We start from the raw sequence: 20,252 nt of genomic DNA, 5'->3' as shown, positions 1-20,252 counted from the left end.
TCACACCGTTCTCCCTGTCCCTCGCTTCTTGTGTCTCCGAACTGAAGAGGGGGAAATCCTCGAGACTCGTGGAGAAAGAAGGCAGAAGAGTGCCTGAGAGATCAGGAAAGCCCAAGGAAGGAAGCCGTCGAGCGGGAGGAGGTGAAGCGAGCCTCGCGGGGCTTCGGGTGTGGGAAGTGGAGTGTGGGGTGGAGCAGGGCCCTTGGGTCGGCGACGGCTGTCGCCGGCGCGGGCACGCGCGTTCCTCACTCCTGGTCTCCGCGCTACTCCTAGTCCGCCCCCGTGCCCGCACGCACGCGTAGTCGGTGGGTCTCGCGTGCTTTCCTGCCAAAATGCGGTCGTGGCGCTTCCGAGCCCAAGTAGGGTGGGAGTGAGGCCCTCGTAGAGGGCTGGGCGGCTCGGAAGGGAGCGATTGCTGCGACTCAGACGTACGTCCAGACCAACCCGCCCCAGATATCGGTTTCCTCAGGTCCTCTACACCGAAGGCAGAGACGAGAGGGAGGGGGCCGGGGCGCACTGTCTCAGCGCCTTCCAGTGGCCGCCCTGCCTGTTTGCCTCTGTGAGGGGTGGTGCAGAAAGAAGCCAGAGAAATGTTTGGGTACTGTCTGCTCTGTTTCCTACCACCGGTGTTTTTTTTTTTTTTTTTTTAATTTATTTATTTATGGCTGTGCTGGGTCTTCGTTTCTGTGCGAGGGCTTTCTCTAGTTGTGGCGAGCGGGGGCCACTCTTCATCGCGGTGCGCGGGCCTCTCACTGTCGCGGCCTCTCTTGTTGCGGAGCACAGGCTCCAGACGCGCAGGCTCAGCAGTTGTGGCTCACGGGCCCAGTTGCTATGTGGCATGTGGGATCTTCCCAGACCAGGGCTCGAACCCGTGTCCCCTGCATTGGCAGGCAGATTCTCAACCACTGTGCCACGAGGGAAGCCCCCACCGGTGTTTTTATAAAAGGTTTTGCTTTGTGGCTTCATCAGGCCTGGTGGGGCTCGGGCACTGGCGTCGTACAAGGCTCGAGGAGCCCCTTTATAACCACAAAGGGGCAGCTGCGCACGCAGGCCGCTGATGCACGGCCTCTGTCATAAAGGCCAGAGCCTCCCACGCGCATCTCCGCAGATCCGGTGACAGTGGCATAATAGCTAAGAACATGCCTGGACTCGGACTCTGTGGCCCTGCCACGTTCTAGCTGTGTGGCTGGAGGAAGGCATCACAGTACCTTAAAGTAGGGAAATGCGGGACCTCCAGTTAAGTTTGAATTTCAGTTAAAAGACGGATAAATTTTTTAGCATAAGTCCCAAATATTGTTTATCTGAAGTTCAAATTTTAACTGGGAATCAAATTCAAATATAATTGTATTTTATCTGGCAACCCTGATTTAAGGCATTATTGGAGCAGTGCATGAACAGACTTTAGAATAGTGCCTGGCATGTGTAAACATGCAATAAAGGTTATATAAAACGGCCAAACTCCACATCACGTCCCAACACATTAGTGTCTTTAGTCATCTGGCTGTACTATCTGAAATGGCCAGCCCTCAGAAAGCCACTCTGTCACGCAAGGTCAGCTTACATGCCCCCTCCACCCGACTGCATGATAGTGACCCCACTCCACCATCACAAAGGGCCAGATTCTCCCTGCTTCCCAGTGCTCCTCACATTCATGGGAGGATTTTGAGGTTCTTAGTAATGTTGGTGCTGCATCACTGGACACAAGTGGGTGGGGGGGGCGGGGCCTGAACCATTATGATGTTGGAGCTAGTGACACTCTTTCCACAGGAAGTTGTGACTAGAGTCCGTCTCTTGTAGAACTGGGGGCATGTTATCTTCTGAGGAAGATAAAGGTGTGTGAGCTAGGAGAGAATATAGAGGGAATGGGAAGCCGTTGATGTTATGGGATGTTAGTAACAGGTTCCCAACTTGGAGAATGTATACTGAGTGGCATTCTTCCCACTGAGCTCATTAAGATGTCTCATATATGTGAGAGAAGACTTTGTTCAGTCTGAGAAGTCTAAAGGAAAAAAGAAGACATTCAAGTGGCAGAACCTAGGATTATAAACGTAAGTCTATTTGATTCTCAAGTGTCGTTTTTCATCTCTCCTATTCTCCATCAATTGCAGCATGCCCCTTCATTTCTCTCACAATAATAGCACCCTGAATTTATATTGTACTTTTTCATTATAAAACCTCTTGAATTTCATTATCTCATTTTACTTTTTAAAGGCTTTCATAGGGAAAAAGAGAGGGGCATTCCTCTCTGAGGCCAAGAGGGGTTAAAGGGAAATGCCTGACTCTCACGGCAAACCTGGTGAAATGTACTGTTAGCCCAGGATTTTTTTTTTTTTTTTTTTTGCCACGAGGCTTGCGGGATCTTAGTTCCCCCACCAGGGATTGAACCCAGCCCTGGCAGTGAAAGAGCTGAGTCCTAACCACTGGATTGCCAGGGAATTCCCCAGCCCAGGATTTAGACAGAAGTGTCGGGCATACTCCATTTCCCTAGCCAGAGCTCCAAGTCTTAAATAACCAGAGGAAACTTTAGGGAGTCTCTGAGATTGTGGGATCAGACCCTCATTTCTCTTCACATCAGCTTGATGTAGCAGCCCATCCTCTCTTTTCTGTATTTGCACTCTCCCTCCTGACATTTAAACATGTTTAATTATCTCATTTAAAACAATCCTTCTCTCCAGGGGCCAATCATTTGGTCTTCCCATGCATGTCCTTGAGAGTCATATGCAAGATTTTGGAAAGTTTAAAGTTTACTCGTGGTAGAAATTGAAGTGAGGTAGTAACTGTTGCTAGGTGGAAGAGAAATGCTTGGAATTGTTCAGCTAGGAATAGGAATCCCTAAGGCAGTCCTCCTTAGCACTCTAGTGCCATCCAAGAGCTGTTTGCTCTGTCCTCAACAAGATAAGTACAGAAATTCAGAGAAAGTATTTAGTAACTTTTATAACAATTTGACAGAGTAATCTTATGTCTATTGAACTTAATAATGAAAAATCCGGAGTTAAAAAAAACTTTCCTTGACCCTATATTCTCTTCTACCTCTCTCCCTCTCTCTCATTTTCTCCCCTCCTCCCTCTCTCCCCATCATCCCCAAGCTTTTGAAGAGCTGGACTTAAGTTTCTTACTTTTCATTTAGTCCTCAGCTCCCTCCAATCTGACTTCAAGAATCACTCTTCTGTGATCCTGTTCTCATTAAAGACACCAGTACCATTTACCAAATCCACTCTTTGGTTCATCTTACTTGACCTCTCTGTTACAGTTGATTTACCTTCATGAAACTCTCCTCTGGTTTCTGAGAGAACATCCTATCTTTCTATAGTTGTTCTTTCTCAGAGTGCTTCCCCATAATTATCTTGTTATCAAGTCTCCTTCTCATGCTGCGTATTCCCCTGTGGGCATACTCCTCCAGGTGCCTGGCTTCAGCTGTCCCTATAGGTTGATCATTTTCATATTTGTTTCCAACCCAGACCTTTTCCTGATCTCCAGACCCACATATCCAGTTGTCTTCATTTAGATATTCCATAACCACCTCAACAAATCCAAAATCAAACTGACCTTCTCTCCTCCATACCTACTCTTACTCTTTAGCCCATCTGAATGCACCAGTTTCATTCAGAGCCTAGCTCAGAAACCCACGAACCATTACAGACTTCTCTTTTCCTGACTCTCCACCCCAACTAATCTTCAAGACCCATAGAGTCTAACCCCTAAGTATTTTATATTGCTCTCATAATTTGCTTTTCCTTTCCCACTGCTCTAAATTAGATTATATAAAGTTGTTTTTGGTGTTTCTCTAACACCTACTCAGGATAAAAATTGAACTCCTTAGTATGGCACTTAATATTGACTCCCACCTATCTAGACATTTTTCTTCCTCTACCTTCTTGAACTTTGTGCTGTAAGAATATTTAACTCCTCTGTAGTTTTTGGCATAAATCACACTTTAAGTGTCTGTGCCATTCTCTCCTGCTGGAATGCTTTAGTAAGCCTTATCTGCCTGGCAGCCCCCTCATGCTTCTCCCATGCTGAGTACCTGCATTTCCTCCCTAGAGTCTGTCCCATGCAGCTTCAGGTGCTCCATTACAGCAATTACCAAATTTTAACAATTGAAGTTCCTTGAGGACAGTGACTGCTTTTGATCTTAGGATATCCAGTGGATAGCGAAATACATCTTATAAAGTAGAATCTCAACAAATATTTGTTGACTATTTTGGAATTAGCTTTTTTCGTTGTCCTTGGCCGTGCACTGCACGGCTTGCGGGATCTTAGTTCCCTGACCAAGGATTGAACCCGGGCCCCGGCAGTGAAAATGCCAAGTCCTAACCACTGGACCACCAGGGAATTCCCTGTTTACAATTTAGAGAAGTTGCAGAAAAGTATAAATAATAGAGCAAATACTCATGACCCCACAGCTCCGAATTTCACATTTGAAATTCATTGTAATTAGTTTTTGTGTAATTATTCAGTGTCTGGATGCTTTCATCCAGACATAATATTTTAGCATAATATATTTTCAAGGTTCATCCATGTTGTAGCATGTACCAGTACTCCCTCCTTTTTATGGCTGAATAAAAAAATTTTTTTATTCATTCATCAGTTGATGGACATTTAGATTGTTTATACTTTTGGGCCATTATGAATAATGCTACTGTGAACACTTATATAAAAGTTTTTGAGTGAAGATATTTTAAAAACTAATTTTTAGAGCACTTTCAGTTTTATAACAAAATTGAGAGGAAGGTACAGAGATTTCCCATATATTCCCTGTCCCCACCTCTCTCTCAGTATCATCACTCACCAGAATGGTACATTTTTAATCAAGGAGGAACCTACAGATTGATACATCATAATCATCCAAAGTCCATGCCTTAGAGTTCACTCTTGGTGTGCATCCTACAGGTTTGGGCAAAGTATAATGGAATAATATTCCATTGTCTGGAGGTACTGCAGTTTATTTATTCATTTATCTATCAAAGGATGTCTTCCAAGTTTTGACAATTTGGTTCCAATTTCTCCACATCCTTGTCAACACTTATTTTCCATTAAAAAAAAATTATAGCCATTCTAGTGGATGTTAGGTGATATCTCATTGTTTTGATTTACATTTCCCTAAAGACTAATGATGTTGAGCATCTTTTCATGTGGGTATTGGCCATTTGTATTTCTTCTTCTGAGAAATGTCTTTTCAAATCCTTAGCCTATTTTTAATTTGGGTTATTTGCCTTTTTATTCAGTTGTAACAGTCCTTTATATATTCTAGATATTATACCCTCATCAGATAGATGATTTGCAAATATTTTCTCCCATTCTGTGGGTTGTCTTTTTACTTTTTTGATAGTGTCCTTTGATGTACAGCAGGTTTTGATGAAGTTCAGTTTATCTTTTCTTTCCCCCTTTGGTTGCTTGTGGTTTAGATATCATATCTACGAAACCATCGTCTACTCCAAGGTCAGAAAGATTTATACCTATGTTTTCTTCTAAAAGGTTTTAGAGTTTTAGCTCTTACATTTAGGTATTCGATCCATGTTGAGCTAATGTTTGTGTATGGTGTGAGATAGGGGTACAAATTCATTCGTTTGCATGTGGGTAGTCAATTGTCCCAGTACCATTTGTTGAAAATATATATTATTTTCTAAGTAATTCTATTTTTGTTTCTTTTTGTTTTTCCCATTTTTATTCTCTCTGTTTCTGAGTTTTTCTCCTTTGTGTTTCTTCAAGGTTTGTCCATTTGTGATATTTGATTATTCTTCCATTTCTGCCTGCTCACCTTTTATCTTACTCTCTTGTTTCACCATCTCTTTCCTAAGTTCTTACATTTTTGCTTTTTGGTCTTCCATCATAGAGTCAATTGAATTATTATTTTTTAAAAATTCATGAAAAATATTTAGTTAAATTTTTATCTGATCCATTGTAGCAGTTTTATAGTGAATGGTTTTGTTTGTTCGTTTGTTTCTTTCTTTCTTTCTTTGTTCCTTCATAGTTCTTTTTGTAGCTTTGGATTAATGTTGTACTTGTTCCTTTCTTCTTACACATCATTGTCTGAGTTGGGTTTTCTTGGACTAGTTCTTTGTAAGAAGTTCCTGGGTGTGTTGAAGGGGTCAGGGTAAAGTTCCCGGCCATCTGGTTTTCACAACATTAAAGCTTACTTCTTGTCTTCCATCACATATAAGGCTTTTATAAGGGATTGAATAGCCCTCCTTCCTCTGCTTCTGCTTCCCAGTTTCTTGCAGTTGTAGTTACAAGTAGGAGGTTCCTGATGGTGGAAACCTCTCCTTTAGGACATGTAATTTTCCTCATTTTTTTTTTAGATCTGCCTCTATTTGTCCCTCTTTACACTCAAATTTCTCTCTATAGTTTCTTGTTTCCAGTTTCTATTTCATAATTGCCCCTGATTTCAGCTGCTTTTGTCAGCCCTTACATGTAAGTTATTATCTACCAAATATACTTATCTCCTGGTTTTGCTGAATGTGGAGTTTGCAAAGATCTTTTCATTCTCTTTATTGCTTTTAGATGATTTTCAGAACAGAAGAACATGGTAATAATGATACTTTAAAGCTTCTATGTTTTTGAATTTTAGATTTGTCTCTTACTAACAGCATACAACTATACTTTATTCATTTTTAAAAAATCTAATCTGAAAATCTGTTATCTAATGAGTTCAGTCTGTACTTATCACGATCATGACATATTTAGACTTGTTTCTATCACCTTACTTCTTTCTATTTACATTACCTCTTTTTTCCTTCTTATGTTTTGTCTTATATTTCTTCTATTGGATTGACTTGTATTACCTTTATTTCCTATCCCCTTTCCCCTGATTAAATCATACATTCTATTTGTTTCTTTCTTTTTGGTGGTTTCCTTAGAATTTTTAATATACACATATAACAGAATATTAAATGTGGCTTTCTATATTCTGGGAATTTAATTTGAGAACAGTAGATGTCAGATAACCCACACAGAGCATGCTAAGAGATTATGAAGGAGATTTTTGTGACCCCACCACCACCCCGCCCCAGCTCACTACCCTCTCAGGTGTAGATTTTAAATGATTTCTTCAGGAAGAATTGTTGGTATGCTCTGTGGTTATTTCTCCTTCCATCTTGCCTCTCTTCCTTATGAGGTATGTGTCAGAGTATCATTTGGAGAGCTTGATGATACCCATTCAGGTATCCCCTGAATTTGGAGGTGTATAGGTTCCCGACTCACGCCTGGACAAATGTTTAAAGATGTATAAGCTTTCAGGAAGCTGGTCATGAGCCAGCTTTGTCTATGGAAGTATGTCTCTCCAAGGTAATGGAGGAGTCTCAGTTCCAGCTCCCTATCTCTTATGGTCCAAATCCTTTCTCCTTTCTTAGACAAGGCAGTACTACCCTACCTCCTAGCCATTATGGTCAGTCTGAGGCTCTGATAACTACACCTTTTCAGGACGATCACAGAAGCAGTTTGCATTTATTGCTGTGTCTTTCCCCCCAACCTTTCTTCATTTCTGGCTCCTGGAATTTAGCTACTTGTTATTTTACCCAGAATTTCTAGGAGTTTGTAGTGGGAGGCTTTTAGGTTATTTTAGTCTGGCATCTTGCCAGAACTAGACATCTACTTTAACTTGTTCAGTGTCTGCCTTCCATATTAGATAGTAAACTCCATGCAGGCAGATAATCATTCTTGTTCACTGCTTTATCTACAGCGCTCAGCACAGAGCCTGGCATGTAATGAACAGTGAGTAAATCTGTGTTGAACAGGTGAGTGACTTTTGCATACAGTAGTGAAGAGGATAGACATAATTGTGTCTACAAAATTATGTCTTCAAAAATGAGCATTCCAGTGAAGAGAGTTATAGGAGGGCTGAAAAGCCAGGCTCCTGTATTATTTTTGCTATGCTACAACTGACTCACCTAAGCTCACCTAACAGCTTACTTTTTCTACACTTTTTCCTATTTTAGACTTCATAAAACTCCCACTTCACTCCTATCCTCTTTAGTATTTATTTATTTATTTATTTTTGGCTGTGTTGGGTCTTCCTTGCTGCACACGGGCTTTCTCTAGTTGCGGTGAGCAGGGGCTACTCTTGGTTGCGATGCACAGGCTTCTCGTTGTGGTGGCTTCTCTTGTTGTGGAGCACAGGCTCTAGGCGTGTGGGCTTCAGTAGTTGCAGCACGCGGGCTCAGTAGTTGTGGCTCGCGGGCTCTAGAGCGCAGGCTCAGTAGTTGTGATGCACGGGCTTAGTTGCTCCACGGCATGTGGGATCTTCCTGGCCCAGGGCTCGAACCTGTGTCCCCTGCATTGGCAGGCGGATTCTTAACCACTGCACCACCAGGGAAGTCCCTCCTACCCTCTTTTTAAAAATCATATTTATTTAGGTATAATTTACATGTACTAAAGTGTACCCATTTTAAGTGTATGTTTCGATAAGTTTTGACAAATTTATATACCCATGTAACAACTACCAAAGTCAAGATATAGAACATTCCCACCACTACAAGATGTTTCCTTTTACCCCTGCCTAGGCAATCCCCCAAACTCTTAGCCTCAGGTAACCACTGATCTGCTCTGTGTCCCTATAGGTTTGATTACTCTTTTCTAGAATTTCATATAGAAAATGGAATCAAATATCAATAGCATATCCTCTTTGGTGTTTGGCTTCTACTCACTATAATGTTTCTGAGATTCATCCATGTTGTTGCAAATATCAGTAGTTCATTCCAACCCCTATCTTTTTGAAATATTTCTCCTATTTCTAAAGGAATACTTTTGCTTCTCCCCTTTTCTAACTTTCCCTGTTGCTCTTCCCTCTCTCAATTCCCTTAATTTCCCATCTAACATCAGATGTTGTGATTAAGGCATATTTGCCTTCCACAGGTTCTGTAATCCAAGATGTCTTTTAAGTGCTGGAATATCACAAGGATGTCATCGTCACCCAGACTTATTCCTGAGTGGAAGGACTTGAAACTTCTCATAAATAATACCCTGAAGGATATAAAGGTATGTGTATGAGCGATATGCACATGGTGGGCTTGGACTAATTATCTATCCCTGCCAAGGCAGCCTGTGGCATGAGCAACATGTGAGCCATTTTGGAAGGGTCCTCCCATACCCCTAAACAACTCCCACTTCTAGATTAAGATAACATTAGTTATAATTAGAACATGTTCTGCAAAAAACAAAAACAAAAACAAAACAAACAAACAACATAAAATGGCCTTAAATGGATTAAACAAGCTGGAGGCATCTTTATCTTACATGGTGTCAAGGAACCATGTTCCTTTTCTCTCTTTTTCCGCCTCTTTGGTATTTAGCTTACTATCAACAGTTACAAGATGGTTGCTACACTTCCAGGTGTCAGCTTTAAATTGCAAGTAGGCAGAAGAGCAAAGGTCAGAGAGCACAGAGCTGTGCCAACCTTGGAGTACCACAGTGCTACTCTATATTGCCAGAATTTCAGGGTCCATGACCACCCTAAACAAGATCCAAGTTTTATTGGGATGGAAGGAGGAGGAAGAGGAAGGAATGGGGATCGATATAGAGTAGGTAACAGTAGTGCCAGGCACAGATGCATTGCTTGGGTTTAAGATATCCTTATCTTTTAGAGTCCTCTGTAGACGAGCATTGATAATGCTGAATGAGTGAATAAATTGTTTGTACACGAAGTCTAGAAAGGAGGAGAGGAATGGTGATTAACTAATGGAATAAGGGGTATGTAAATAAACTTTCTGGTTCAGTGAAGAGGGAAGGGCGATTAGGAGCTCAGACACCAGGATCCTCTCAACTCTGCTGCTGTCACTGAATCAGCAATGACAGCAGGTGCTAGAAGTTCTCCAACTCTCTGTATTTTGTATTCTCTCAGAACACACAAAGGTCTGAAAATGAGAGCTATAGGGAGAAGAGAGCTTCTGAGTTGTGATAATGGCCTCAGTACAGTCTCAAACCCTTTGTGGATGCAGGAAGCAGGCATAATGGACATTTTGTGCAAAGAAGTATTAATACTTCAGTTTAATTGAGTATTTCACTTTCCAGCTTAGGTGGTCATAGTACAAATTCTAATGCAGACAAACTTGGAGAGTTAGACTCGTGAGTTCACGAGCCTCAGTTTTGGCTGGTCAGAATGAAGAGTTCATGTACTTATATCCTAGGGATATGCTACAGTCACAAGAAGGTAGTGTATATTGTACACATTCTACTGTGTAATATGTTAAAAGGAAACATAGATGCAGATACACATACACACACACACACACACACACACACACACACACACACAAACTCCACTGGGTCAGAATTCAGAATATTAGAGCTGAAGCAAAGCTAACTCCGTGTTGTGAATAGCACACGTTTCCCTTGGATGCACATGAGAATAATGAAGGGGGTGCATGCTACAGGGTCTAGTTGTCACACATGGTGGGCATTCCATGTCTGTGAAGTATGAGTTTCCCATAGGCTATATGTCATGACTGTGGTTATAACAGGAGTGGTCCTTTTGGTGTAGGCAAGAACTTTGAAGTGTTGGTCCAACTGTGACAGGTAGAGATATTTGCCAAGGTTGGGTTCCTTTGTCACACTCACATAGGATTGTATTTCTTTCTTTTGAAGACTTTGTTTTGTATAGTCATTTGTTAATTGTTGGCTAATGTCTGTTCCACTGGACTCTTTTTTTTTTTTAATTTATTTTTGGCTGCGTTGGGTCTTTGTTGCTCCGCGCAGGCTTTCTCTAGTTGCGTCGAGCAGGGGCTACTCTTCATTGTGGTGCGCGGGCTTCTCAGTGCGGTAGCTTCTCTTGTTGCAGAACACGGGCTCTAGGCGCGCGGGCTTCAGTAGTTGTGGCACGCGGGCTCAGTAGTTGTGGCTCGCGGGTTCTAGAGTGCGGGCTCAGTAGTTGTGGTGCATGGGCTTAGTTGCTCCACGGCATGTGAGATCTTCCCGGCCCAGGGCTCGAACCCGTGTCCCCTGTATTGGCAGGCGGAGTCTTAACCACCGCGCCACCAGGGAAGTCCCATGGACTCTTTATCTTTTAAGAGCTTAGGCCATATCTCTTTTGCTCAGCATTGTATCCCCAGTGTCTGTCATAGAACATACCAGCCTTTCTCAAATGTGGTTCCTCATCTGACCCATAGAACACAGAAAATGATTTGAGGGGCTATTTTCTCAGTTCTCTTAAGGATGGTACATAACTAGTAGCAGGGAAGATGCACAGGGAAGAATTCCAGATGCACAGGGAAGAATTAATTTATTATGTAGAATGGATACTTTGGGATATTAGGGCTTACTTCTCTTTACGGAACTTTGGTTGAGAAAGGCTGGAAGGTACTTTGATGAATTAGGATGTATTCTGAGGGTGAGGGAGTGCTCACCCCAACAGTGCTTTCTAGTAGTAGGGTGAATAAATGTTGGTTAGCTAAAGAACAACAAATTTCCAGTAATCCCTCAATAAGTATTCACTGAATGAATGAGTGTGTGGGGACTCAGCCCTCTTAGCTCAGGCTACTCTTCTCTCTCAGGTTGATGAAAAAACAGAGAATGATGTGATTGTACTGAGGGACTGGCCTGAGATTCTATACCAAGAGCCTCACTATCCTGAGAGCAAGCCTTTCATCTGCTTCTACTCCATTGATGACAACTATTTTGTCTCCTTAAGCTGGGTGGAACCATATTCAAAACAAATGCCTGGTTTATCTTGCCAAACGGCAGGGGTCTCCAAATGGCACAAACTGTGCCTATGCCTGGTGGTGAGCTTGTACAGGGCTTTTCCCTGAATGGCCCCCAGGGCTCCCTCCTGGCTCTTTGTGAGAATAAGGTGAGAGTCTTCACCCACCAGGGTCAGGGCCAGCTGGAAGAGGTAAAGAAGTTCACTCCCATCACCAGTGGCTCCACCATCACCTGCTCCTTCACTTGTGTCTCTCAGAGCTATTTCTGTGCTGGAAACAAGGACAGAGAAATCCATGCTTGGGGTCTAGACCGAGGTAACTTCCTCCACAGCTTCCAGGCTCATTCCTCACCAGTGATATGTGTCCAAAGCCGGCCAGAGACCCATACCTTACTAACAGCAGGCAGTGAAGGTGTAGTGAAGGAGTGGAACCTTGCCTTTGGGAACTTGCTGCGGCAGCTGGATATTGATATGGATCTGCAGAAACCGCAGTTTATTGATAACACCACTTTTTTCTGCCAGACTGACTACGCTTTCTCATTGTACCACCTGCCCTACTTTTATAGCCTCTTCAGTGTCTGTGGTTCTGCTCCCCAGCAGGTGCGGCGGGTCTGCTGCGGCCGTAATTGGACTCGGATGCTATGTGCCACTAACAGAAGAAGTGGTTAAAGAGGTTGTCAAGGAAGAAGGGACAGTAGGATCGAGAGAACAAGGAAGTAAAACAGTGTTAAAGAAAGGCAAGGTGTTTTCTAAAGTCAAGAAAAAGAAAGTTAGTTTCTTAGAAGATGACCTAGTATTAGAGAAAAGGAAAATTTAAAAAGTAACGAAACTAGCCACACAAAAAGGGAAAATAACTAGGGAAGAAAGGAAACTGAGTAAGCAAGAGAAGAAATTAATTCAGGGAAAGGAGAAACTGACCCATCAAAAAGAAAAAGGAGCTTGGGAGGAAGAAATACTGCCTTCCTCACAAAAGAAATTAACCAAGGAAGAGTGGAAGTTAGTCCTAGGAGAAAAGAAGGTGACTGGAAGAGAAAAGAAACTACTGGGGAAAAGAAAGAGGGTGAACTGGAAAGAGGGGAAGGTAACCCCGGAGGGAAGGAAGTGGTACTGGGAGAAGGCTATGCTGGCCCAGGAAGAGGGGTTGCCTGTCTGGGAAGAGAGTAAGTTGTCCCATGAAGAGGAGGAGCTGGGCAAGGAAGAGGAAGAGCTGAGTGAGGAAGAGGACGAGCTGGGTGAGGAAGAGGAGAAGCTGGGTGAGGAAGAAGAGGAGCTGGCCTGGGACAAGGAGGAACTAATCCAGGACCTAGAGAAACAAATTGAAAAAATAATGAAGAAGTATCATGAAAAGAAGAAACACATCTGGGGTATAGAGGAACATGTTGAGGAAGAGGCCTGGGAAAGGGGGAAATTGGCTCAGGAAGAGGAACATTTGTCTAAAGAAGAGGAAGGACTGTCTAGGAAAGAGGGAAAATAGGCATTACAAAGAGGCAGCTCAGCAGAGCAAGAGATCAAATTGACCTGAGAAAAGAAGAAGTCATTAGTAATGGAGAAAAAAAGAGGCCCATAAAAAGAAATAAATCCAAGAAAAGAAAAAGCAAGTTGAGAAACAGAGAAAGTGGATCAGAAGGTAAGGCAGGCTAAGAAAGAGGAGAAAGAGGTCAAGGACAAACAATTAGCCAAGAAAAGAAAGAAACTGGGCCAAAATGAGAAGGAAAAGTTTGGAGAAATGGAGAAACTGTCACAACAAGAAGTTAGACAGACCACAAAAAAAGGCAAGCAAAGCTTGGAGAAAGGAGAGAAGGGACCAGAAAGAGGAGAAAATAACCAAGAAAAAGAGACAGCAGGCCTCAGGAAAAAAAGTGGACCTAGAAGAGAATGAAAAGGCTGGGGAAATGGAGAGACAGTCACTGAAAGAAAAGAAACAGGCCTGGGAAGGAAAGAGATGGGATCAGAAAAAGGAGAAATTGCCTCCAAAAGTAGAAAAAGCTGAGGGAAAAAAACAGCCAGAGAAAAAATGAAACTGGCCTCAAAAGAGGAGAAAAAGATAGAGAAAATTGAGAAAGTATCCCCAAAAGAAGAGAAACAGGTCATGGAAAAAAAGAAGAAAGCTATAAAAGAAGAGAAATGTGTTGGAAAAGATAGGAAAGCCATTGAGGAAAAAAAACAATGGACCCGTGAAAAAGAACAACTAGCCCTACAAGAGGAGAAACAGGCCCAGAAAGAGAGAATATGGAGTCAGAAAGAGGAGAAAGAGAGTGATCGAAAAAAACAATGGGCCTGGGAAAAAGAGAAATTGTTCCTAGAAGAAACAAGCTGGTGAAATGAAGAAAAAATCCCAGCAAAAAGAAAGGGCAGGCTTCCCTAGTGGCGCAGTGGTTGAGAATCTGCCTGCCAATGCAGGGGACACGGGTTCGAGCCCTGGTCTGGGAAGTTCCCACATGCCGCGGAGCGACTAGGCCCGTGAGCCACAATTACTGAGCCTGCGCGTCTGGAGCCTGTGCTCCGCAACAGGAGAGGACGCGATAATGAGAGGCCCGTGCACTGCGATGAAGAGTGGCCCCCACTTGCCGCGGCTGGAGAAAGCCCTCGCACAGAGACGAAGACCCAACACAGCCATAAATAATTAAATAATTTTTAAAAAAAAGATTCTTCCCTGCCACCTTTAATTCCCATTAAAAAAAAAAAAAAAAAGAAAGAGCATCGGAGAAAAGACTGACTCAGGAAGACAGTATACTGGCCAAGGAAGAGAGGCATATTGCCAGAAGGAATAGGCAATAGCCAGGGAAGGAACTGGCATAACTAAGGGAAAGGAAAAAATAACCCAAGAAGAGAAAGAAATTATGGAAGAAGAAGAAGGTACCTTGTCTGATAAAGACAGGAAATTGGCCTATGACATAAGGACCAAGGAGATGGGTGTTGCCAAGGAAGAAAAGAATCAAGAGGAGAGTATACAGGAAATGAGGAAACTGGATATGGGAACGGGGATTAGTTCTGAAGAAAAAGAGGCTAGTTCCAGAAAAAAAGATACAAGGAAGAAAGAGAGTCACCTGGTGAGGATCCTGGCTAAAACAATTAGAGAAATGAGTACAGCGCCATTGAAAGAACTAGGAATACCTGAAGAAGAACGATCATTCATTATGGGAAGGAGTGAAATTGATGGCCAGAGGTGGGAGTTTTTTAAGGAACAGAAGGAAATAACCAAAGAAGAGAAGGAGCTGGTTCAGAAAGAAAGAAAACTAGAAGATGACAGACTGGCTACCAAAGAGAGAACACTGACTGATGAAGAGAGCTTGAAGGAGGACCAAAGGTTATTAGAGAAGGTCCAGGAAAAGATACTATTAGATAAAACCCAGGTAGAGAGTATGTTAAAGGAGGTCCAGCAGCAAAATCTGTTAGGAAAAAAGCAGCTGAAGAAGCTTCTGAAGATAACTGAGGAAAATAAACCAGAAAAGACCCAGGTAAAGTGGTTATTAGAGAGTATCAGAGACATACTGTTTGAAGGCTTATCTGAGAGTTTGATTGAGAAGGAAATGGAAGCTTCAACTAAGAAGAGGATGGAGGAGGAGAGCCTCACTGAGGAAGGAGAGGAGGAGGAGATTCTGCCCAGGAAAGAGAAAAGGAAATACCTGATTAAGAAGAAGAAAAAGAAAGTAAGCACGACTGAAGAGGAACTGGAGGAGAGGTTGGCTAAGAAGCATAAGAAAAAGAGTTCAACCCAAATAAGGAAAAAGGAAAAGAAACTGACTCAGGAGAAAGAGAAGCTGAGTAAGAAGAAAAAAGAGGGCCCACATAAGGAAGAGAAGGAGCCCCTCAGCAATGAGGAGGGGGGGCACCTGAGCATGGAGGAGGAGGAGGAGAGCCTGAGTGAGGAAGAGGAGGAAGAGGAAGAAATGGAGAAGACAGAGGAAAAAGAGGAGGAGGAGGAAAGGGAGGCAAGGCAGAAGGATGAGGAGAGCATGAGTAGAGAGAAGGAACAAGAGAGCGGACTTATGGAGGCGATGCTCTCAGAAGAGGAGAGAGTACTGAAAACAGAGCTCCCAAAGGAAGAAGTGAACTTATCGAAGCTAGCAACAGAAGGTGAGGTTCGTGCTGAGAAAAGGGAGGGTACAGCAGGAAGGGAAATGGCTCCTAAGAAAGAGAGATTGCTTTATGGAAAGGGAGGTCCCACAGTTATGGACAAGGCTATGTGGCCAACAATTATGAAGAGCCCCTTCAAAAGGCCACTCCCTGTAGCCCTGGAAAAAGAAAAGGGAATGCCCCTGAAAGTGTTAGGGTATCACTTGGATTTGGAAGGACAGGAAAGTCAACTTCTTGGAGCACACCACATGACAATGTCATGGGGAACACAAGAGGATGTACTCTTGGAGAAAGCCAGGGGCATGTTTTTACAAGTCATGGAAACAGAGACCCAGACCCCAGAAGGCCTCCACAAGCCAAAGTCCCACTTACCTGATATTACCATGGAACCACAGAAACCTGAACGTAGGCCCAAAGGCAGCAAGTAGAAGTGGTTCTTGAAGTATCAGGATTCTCTGATGGGCAAAACTGAGGGTCAGGCCCCTGCCCCAGCCCCAGCCCCAGCCCCAGCACTTACCTCTATGCCAGCTAAAAGGCCTTGCCACTCAGAAGTAAGATTCTCAGTTGAGGACTGGATTAGTAATGCTTTAATAAGACTGGAAGCAGGAGAACAACTTTCAAGGGACAGTTTCCATAGACCGAGCCAACTCCTCAGACACTTCACTTCAAAGGGATATTTGAAATGGATGCATCTGTACAATCTTAAAGCCATTGCTAAACACCTCCAGCAGAACCTACAGATAGGTCACATAGATATATCACAACCCTATAAAGGTGTTTTGAGTCCAGTAGACTTAAAAGTGATCCCTCCAATTAGAAGAAAAGAAATGGAGAGCTGGCTAGAGCCATTCCCTATCCCTGAACCCGTGTTACCATCATCTACTAAGAGGACTCAAACCCCACAAGCTCTCAGTTGGCATCTCTTAGCTGAGTTCTATAGGAAGAAGCAGATACAACAGTCATCTACTGCTGTCAAGGAGTTAAAGCACCTTTATCCAATCAGAAAGGATGTTCCTACAGCTGTCTACCCCTCTGTGGATAAAGAATCCCTGTCCTTGGACTTCCGAGCCTTGAGGGGAAGGGGTGAGCTCCCCAAATTTCACAAGGCGAAGAAGAAAGCCCAGCCCAGCCCTGCACCAGTGTTACCATCAACTACCAAGAGAATTCAAGACCCAAAGGCTATAACTTGGCATCTTTTAGGAGAGCCTTACAGGAGTGCATGGGCACAGCAGTTATCCAACGTTCTTGAAGAGATGGAAGTGAGACCTTTTTATCCTGCCACAAGAGACATTTTCACAGGTGCCCATACCTCTGTGGAAAAACAAACTCTAGCACTGAGGTTTCAGAAGGATCTCAGGGCTTTTAAGGGTAAAGGCAGGCCCCTCAAGTTGCCCCAATTGGAGAAGAAGGCACAGCCCATCTCTAAAGAAAAGGAAGAGCTGCCTCAGTGGGAGACATTTGTGGCATTGTACCATGTTTTGCGGATGTTGCAGGAGCGATATGCTAAAGACAGTGCTGCTTGGATGGATCAGTTCTACCATCTCATGGACCTGTACCAACTTAAGTCCCCCAGAATCCAGAGGCTGCTACTAGAGTTGCTGCAGAGAAAGAAACTCCAACCACAAGAGACCATCTACAAAAAGGCCCTGAAAACCAAGGAGTTGGTACTTGGTGAATGGTTATTCTATGGCCTGTTTTGTGGTAGTTCTCATGCCCCTGCAGGTCCCCTTGAGTTCCAGAATGTTGTACCCTTGCCTGGGCAGAATAGGGTGCATACTATCCAACCTGTGGGCATCGCCCAGTATGGGTTCTTAGAACTTGCCTGGAAAAGGCTACCACAAGTCAATCCTTATTGAATTGAGAGGCTGCCCAACATCCCTACTCCCACTCTCTGATTTGGCCTAATATTAAGACTCTGGGGTCTTACTGGAAAATAAGCCTGGGCCACAGATTTTAAGCCTCCTTACCTGTTCCCCACTTCAAGGTGGGACTAGACAAGGACTCCTTTTCATTCAGCTCCAGAAACCTATTATTGTGTACTGAATAAAATGACATCTCTCAATCGTAACAAATATTCTGACTTATTTCTCTTCCCCCGCCCCCCTAGCCTAGAATCCCCTAGAAAGTAGCCAGAAAAAAAACAAATAAACTTTGTCTTATTGTCTTTCAATAAGACAAATAAACTTGTCTTTCATTGAGTAGGCTACATCCTTTGGAGGGTAAGGGCTAGTGTTTGATCACCTTTTGATAGAAAAGCCTGTCTGGCACTCAAATTCTTTGGCTACTATTTCTTTTCCTCAAAAGATCCTGGAGGGACAGTGTCTGGCACGGGTGGACTTCTGTTTCTTTAGCATTAATATGAGAGGAAGCAAAGAAGACCCATAATTTTGCCCCTTTATAAACCACTTATTCGTAACCACTGCGCCACCAGGGAAGTCCCTATACACAGATTTTTGACTGCAGCAGCTGAGCTCCCCTAACCCCCGAGTTGTTCAAGGGTCAACTGTACTTGGAATACCAAGGGATTAAATCCAGTCTCTTGTTCTGTCAGACTAAGCTCCGCTCAGGGAAGTTCAAGAAATTCCCGGTCCTGAGTTGGAATCCCAGAATCTTTCCTTGTGGTAAGGAAAGCTGTGAGCCTCTCTGTGAAAATTTTGAGGGAGAGCGAATATGGCACATGCATGAGGGAAAGAAGATGGCTAATTTGTCTCCACTCTAGAAGGAGCCTGGAACCCCTGGTGCTAAAGGAAGGAGCGCTGTTGTTCAGATCTGATCAACATATTTGGATTATAGAGGAGCTTTTTCAAATAAGTCAGTTTGGGAGATAAAAGTGAAGACCATTCTCTCAGGGACCTCAAAAAAAAAAAAACAAACACCTTTTACAGTAGGCACTGTCAGGGTTTCTGAAAAGGCTGAGATTTTACCCTATGTACAAGCTAGTAAGCTAGCCTATTACTGTTTCATGGAAGCTGGCAGAGGACATGAGATTTCTGGTCAAAAGCAAAGGACTTTACCCATGGCACACCAAACAAGCCTCGTGTCTGTGTTGGTTCTCTATGCCCCCACGTCCCACAGGCATGGAGCAGGTAAGCCTAGATGGATGCTGGCACATACAGTGGGTTGTGTTACAGGAAGGGAACGCTAACCCTGGGTAGCTTACTACTTCACAGCAGTCCGTGAGCAAGACTTTTCTCTCTCTCTCTTTTATTTAACTATACTTGACTTACAACATTGTGTTTGTTTCACGTGTACAGCTTCAGATTTTTTTCCATTATAGGTTATTATATTGAATATAGTTCCCTGTGCTATACAGTAAATCCTTGTTGTTTATCTATTTTATGTACAGTGGTGTGTATCTGTTAATCCCATACTCCTAATTTATCCCTGCCCCTTTCCCCTTTGGTAACCATAAGTTTCTTATCTGTCTGTGAGTCTGTTTCTGTTTTGTAAATAAGTTCATTTGTATTTTAGATTCCACATATAAGTAATATATTTGTCTTTCTCTGTCTGATTTACTTCACTTAATATGGTAATCTCTAGGTCCCATCCATGTTGCTGCAAATGGCAATATTTCATTCTTTTTTATGGCTGAACAATATTCCATTGTGTGTGTCTGTGTGTGTGTGTGCGTGTGTATACAGAACATCTTCTTAATCCATTTATCTGTTAATGGACACTGAGGTTGCTCCCATGTCTTGGCTACTGTGAACAGTGCTGCTATGAACATTGGAGTGCATGTATCTTTTCGAATTAAGAGTTTTCATCTTTTCCAGATATATGTCCAGGAGTGGGATGGCTGGACCATATAGTAACTCTATTTTTAGTTTTTTAAGGAACGGCCATACTGTTTTCCATAGTAGCTGCACCAATCTACATTCCCACCAACAGTGTAGGAGGGTTCCCTTTTCTCCACACTCTCTCCAGCATTTATTATTTGTAGACTTTTTAATGATGGCCATTCTGACTGGTGTGAGGTAGTACCTCATTGTAGTTTTAATTTGTATTTCTCTAATAATTAGCAATGTTGAGCATCTTTTCATGTGCCTGTTGGCCATCTATCTGTATGTCATTTTTGGAGAAATGTTTATTTAGGTCTTCTGCCCATTTTTTGACTGGGTTTTTTGTTTGTTTGTTTGTTTTTGATATTGAGTTGTATGAGCTATCTGTATATACTGGAAATTAAGCCCTTGTTGGTCACATTGTTTGCAAATATTTTCTCCCAGTCCGTAGGTTGTCTTTTTTTTTTAATGCATGAATTTTTTAAAATTTCTTTTCTTTTTTTGGGGGGGTATAGTTGTTTTACAATGCTGTGTTAGTTTCTATTGCACAGTGAAGTGGAGTAGAGTTCCTTGTGCTATACAGCAAGTTCTTTTTTTTTTCTTTTTTTTACAAATTTTATTTTATTTATTTTATTTATTTATTTTTGGCTGAGTTGGGTCTTTGTTGCTGCCCACAGGCTTTCTCCAATTGTGGCGAGCAGGGGCTACTCTTCATTGCAGTGCGCAGGCTTCTCATTGTGGTGGCTTCTCTTGTTGCAGAGCACGGG

At 42.9% G+C, this 20,252-nt stretch overlaps 1 protein-coding gene across 1 annotated transcript; it reads left to right on the top strand.

Moving 5' to 3' along the window:
* Positions 1 to 12,749: 12,749 nt before the first annotated feature.
* On the top strand, positions 12,750 to 17,562 carry LOC133077677 (WD repeat-containing protein 87-like). The gene is given in 3 exon segments (XM_061172459.1): positions 12,750 to 12,882; positions 15,863 to 16,572; positions 16,831 to 17,562. Coding segments are annotated over 3 exon segments (1,575 nt in total).
* Positions 17,563 to 20,252: the final 2,690 nt, after the last annotated feature.

Source organism: Eubalaena glacialis, chromosome 18 (genome assembly GCF_028564815.1).
Source record: "Eubalaena glacialis isolate mEubGla1 chromosome 18, mEubGla1.1.hap2.+ XY, whole genome shotgun sequence".
Taxonomy (NCBI): domain Eukaryota; kingdom Metazoa; phylum Chordata; class Mammalia; order Artiodactyla; family Balaenidae; genus Eubalaena; species Eubalaena glacialis.
Note: the sequence above shows the minus strand (reverse complement) of the source record. Positions and strands in the feature narration are given on the sequence as shown.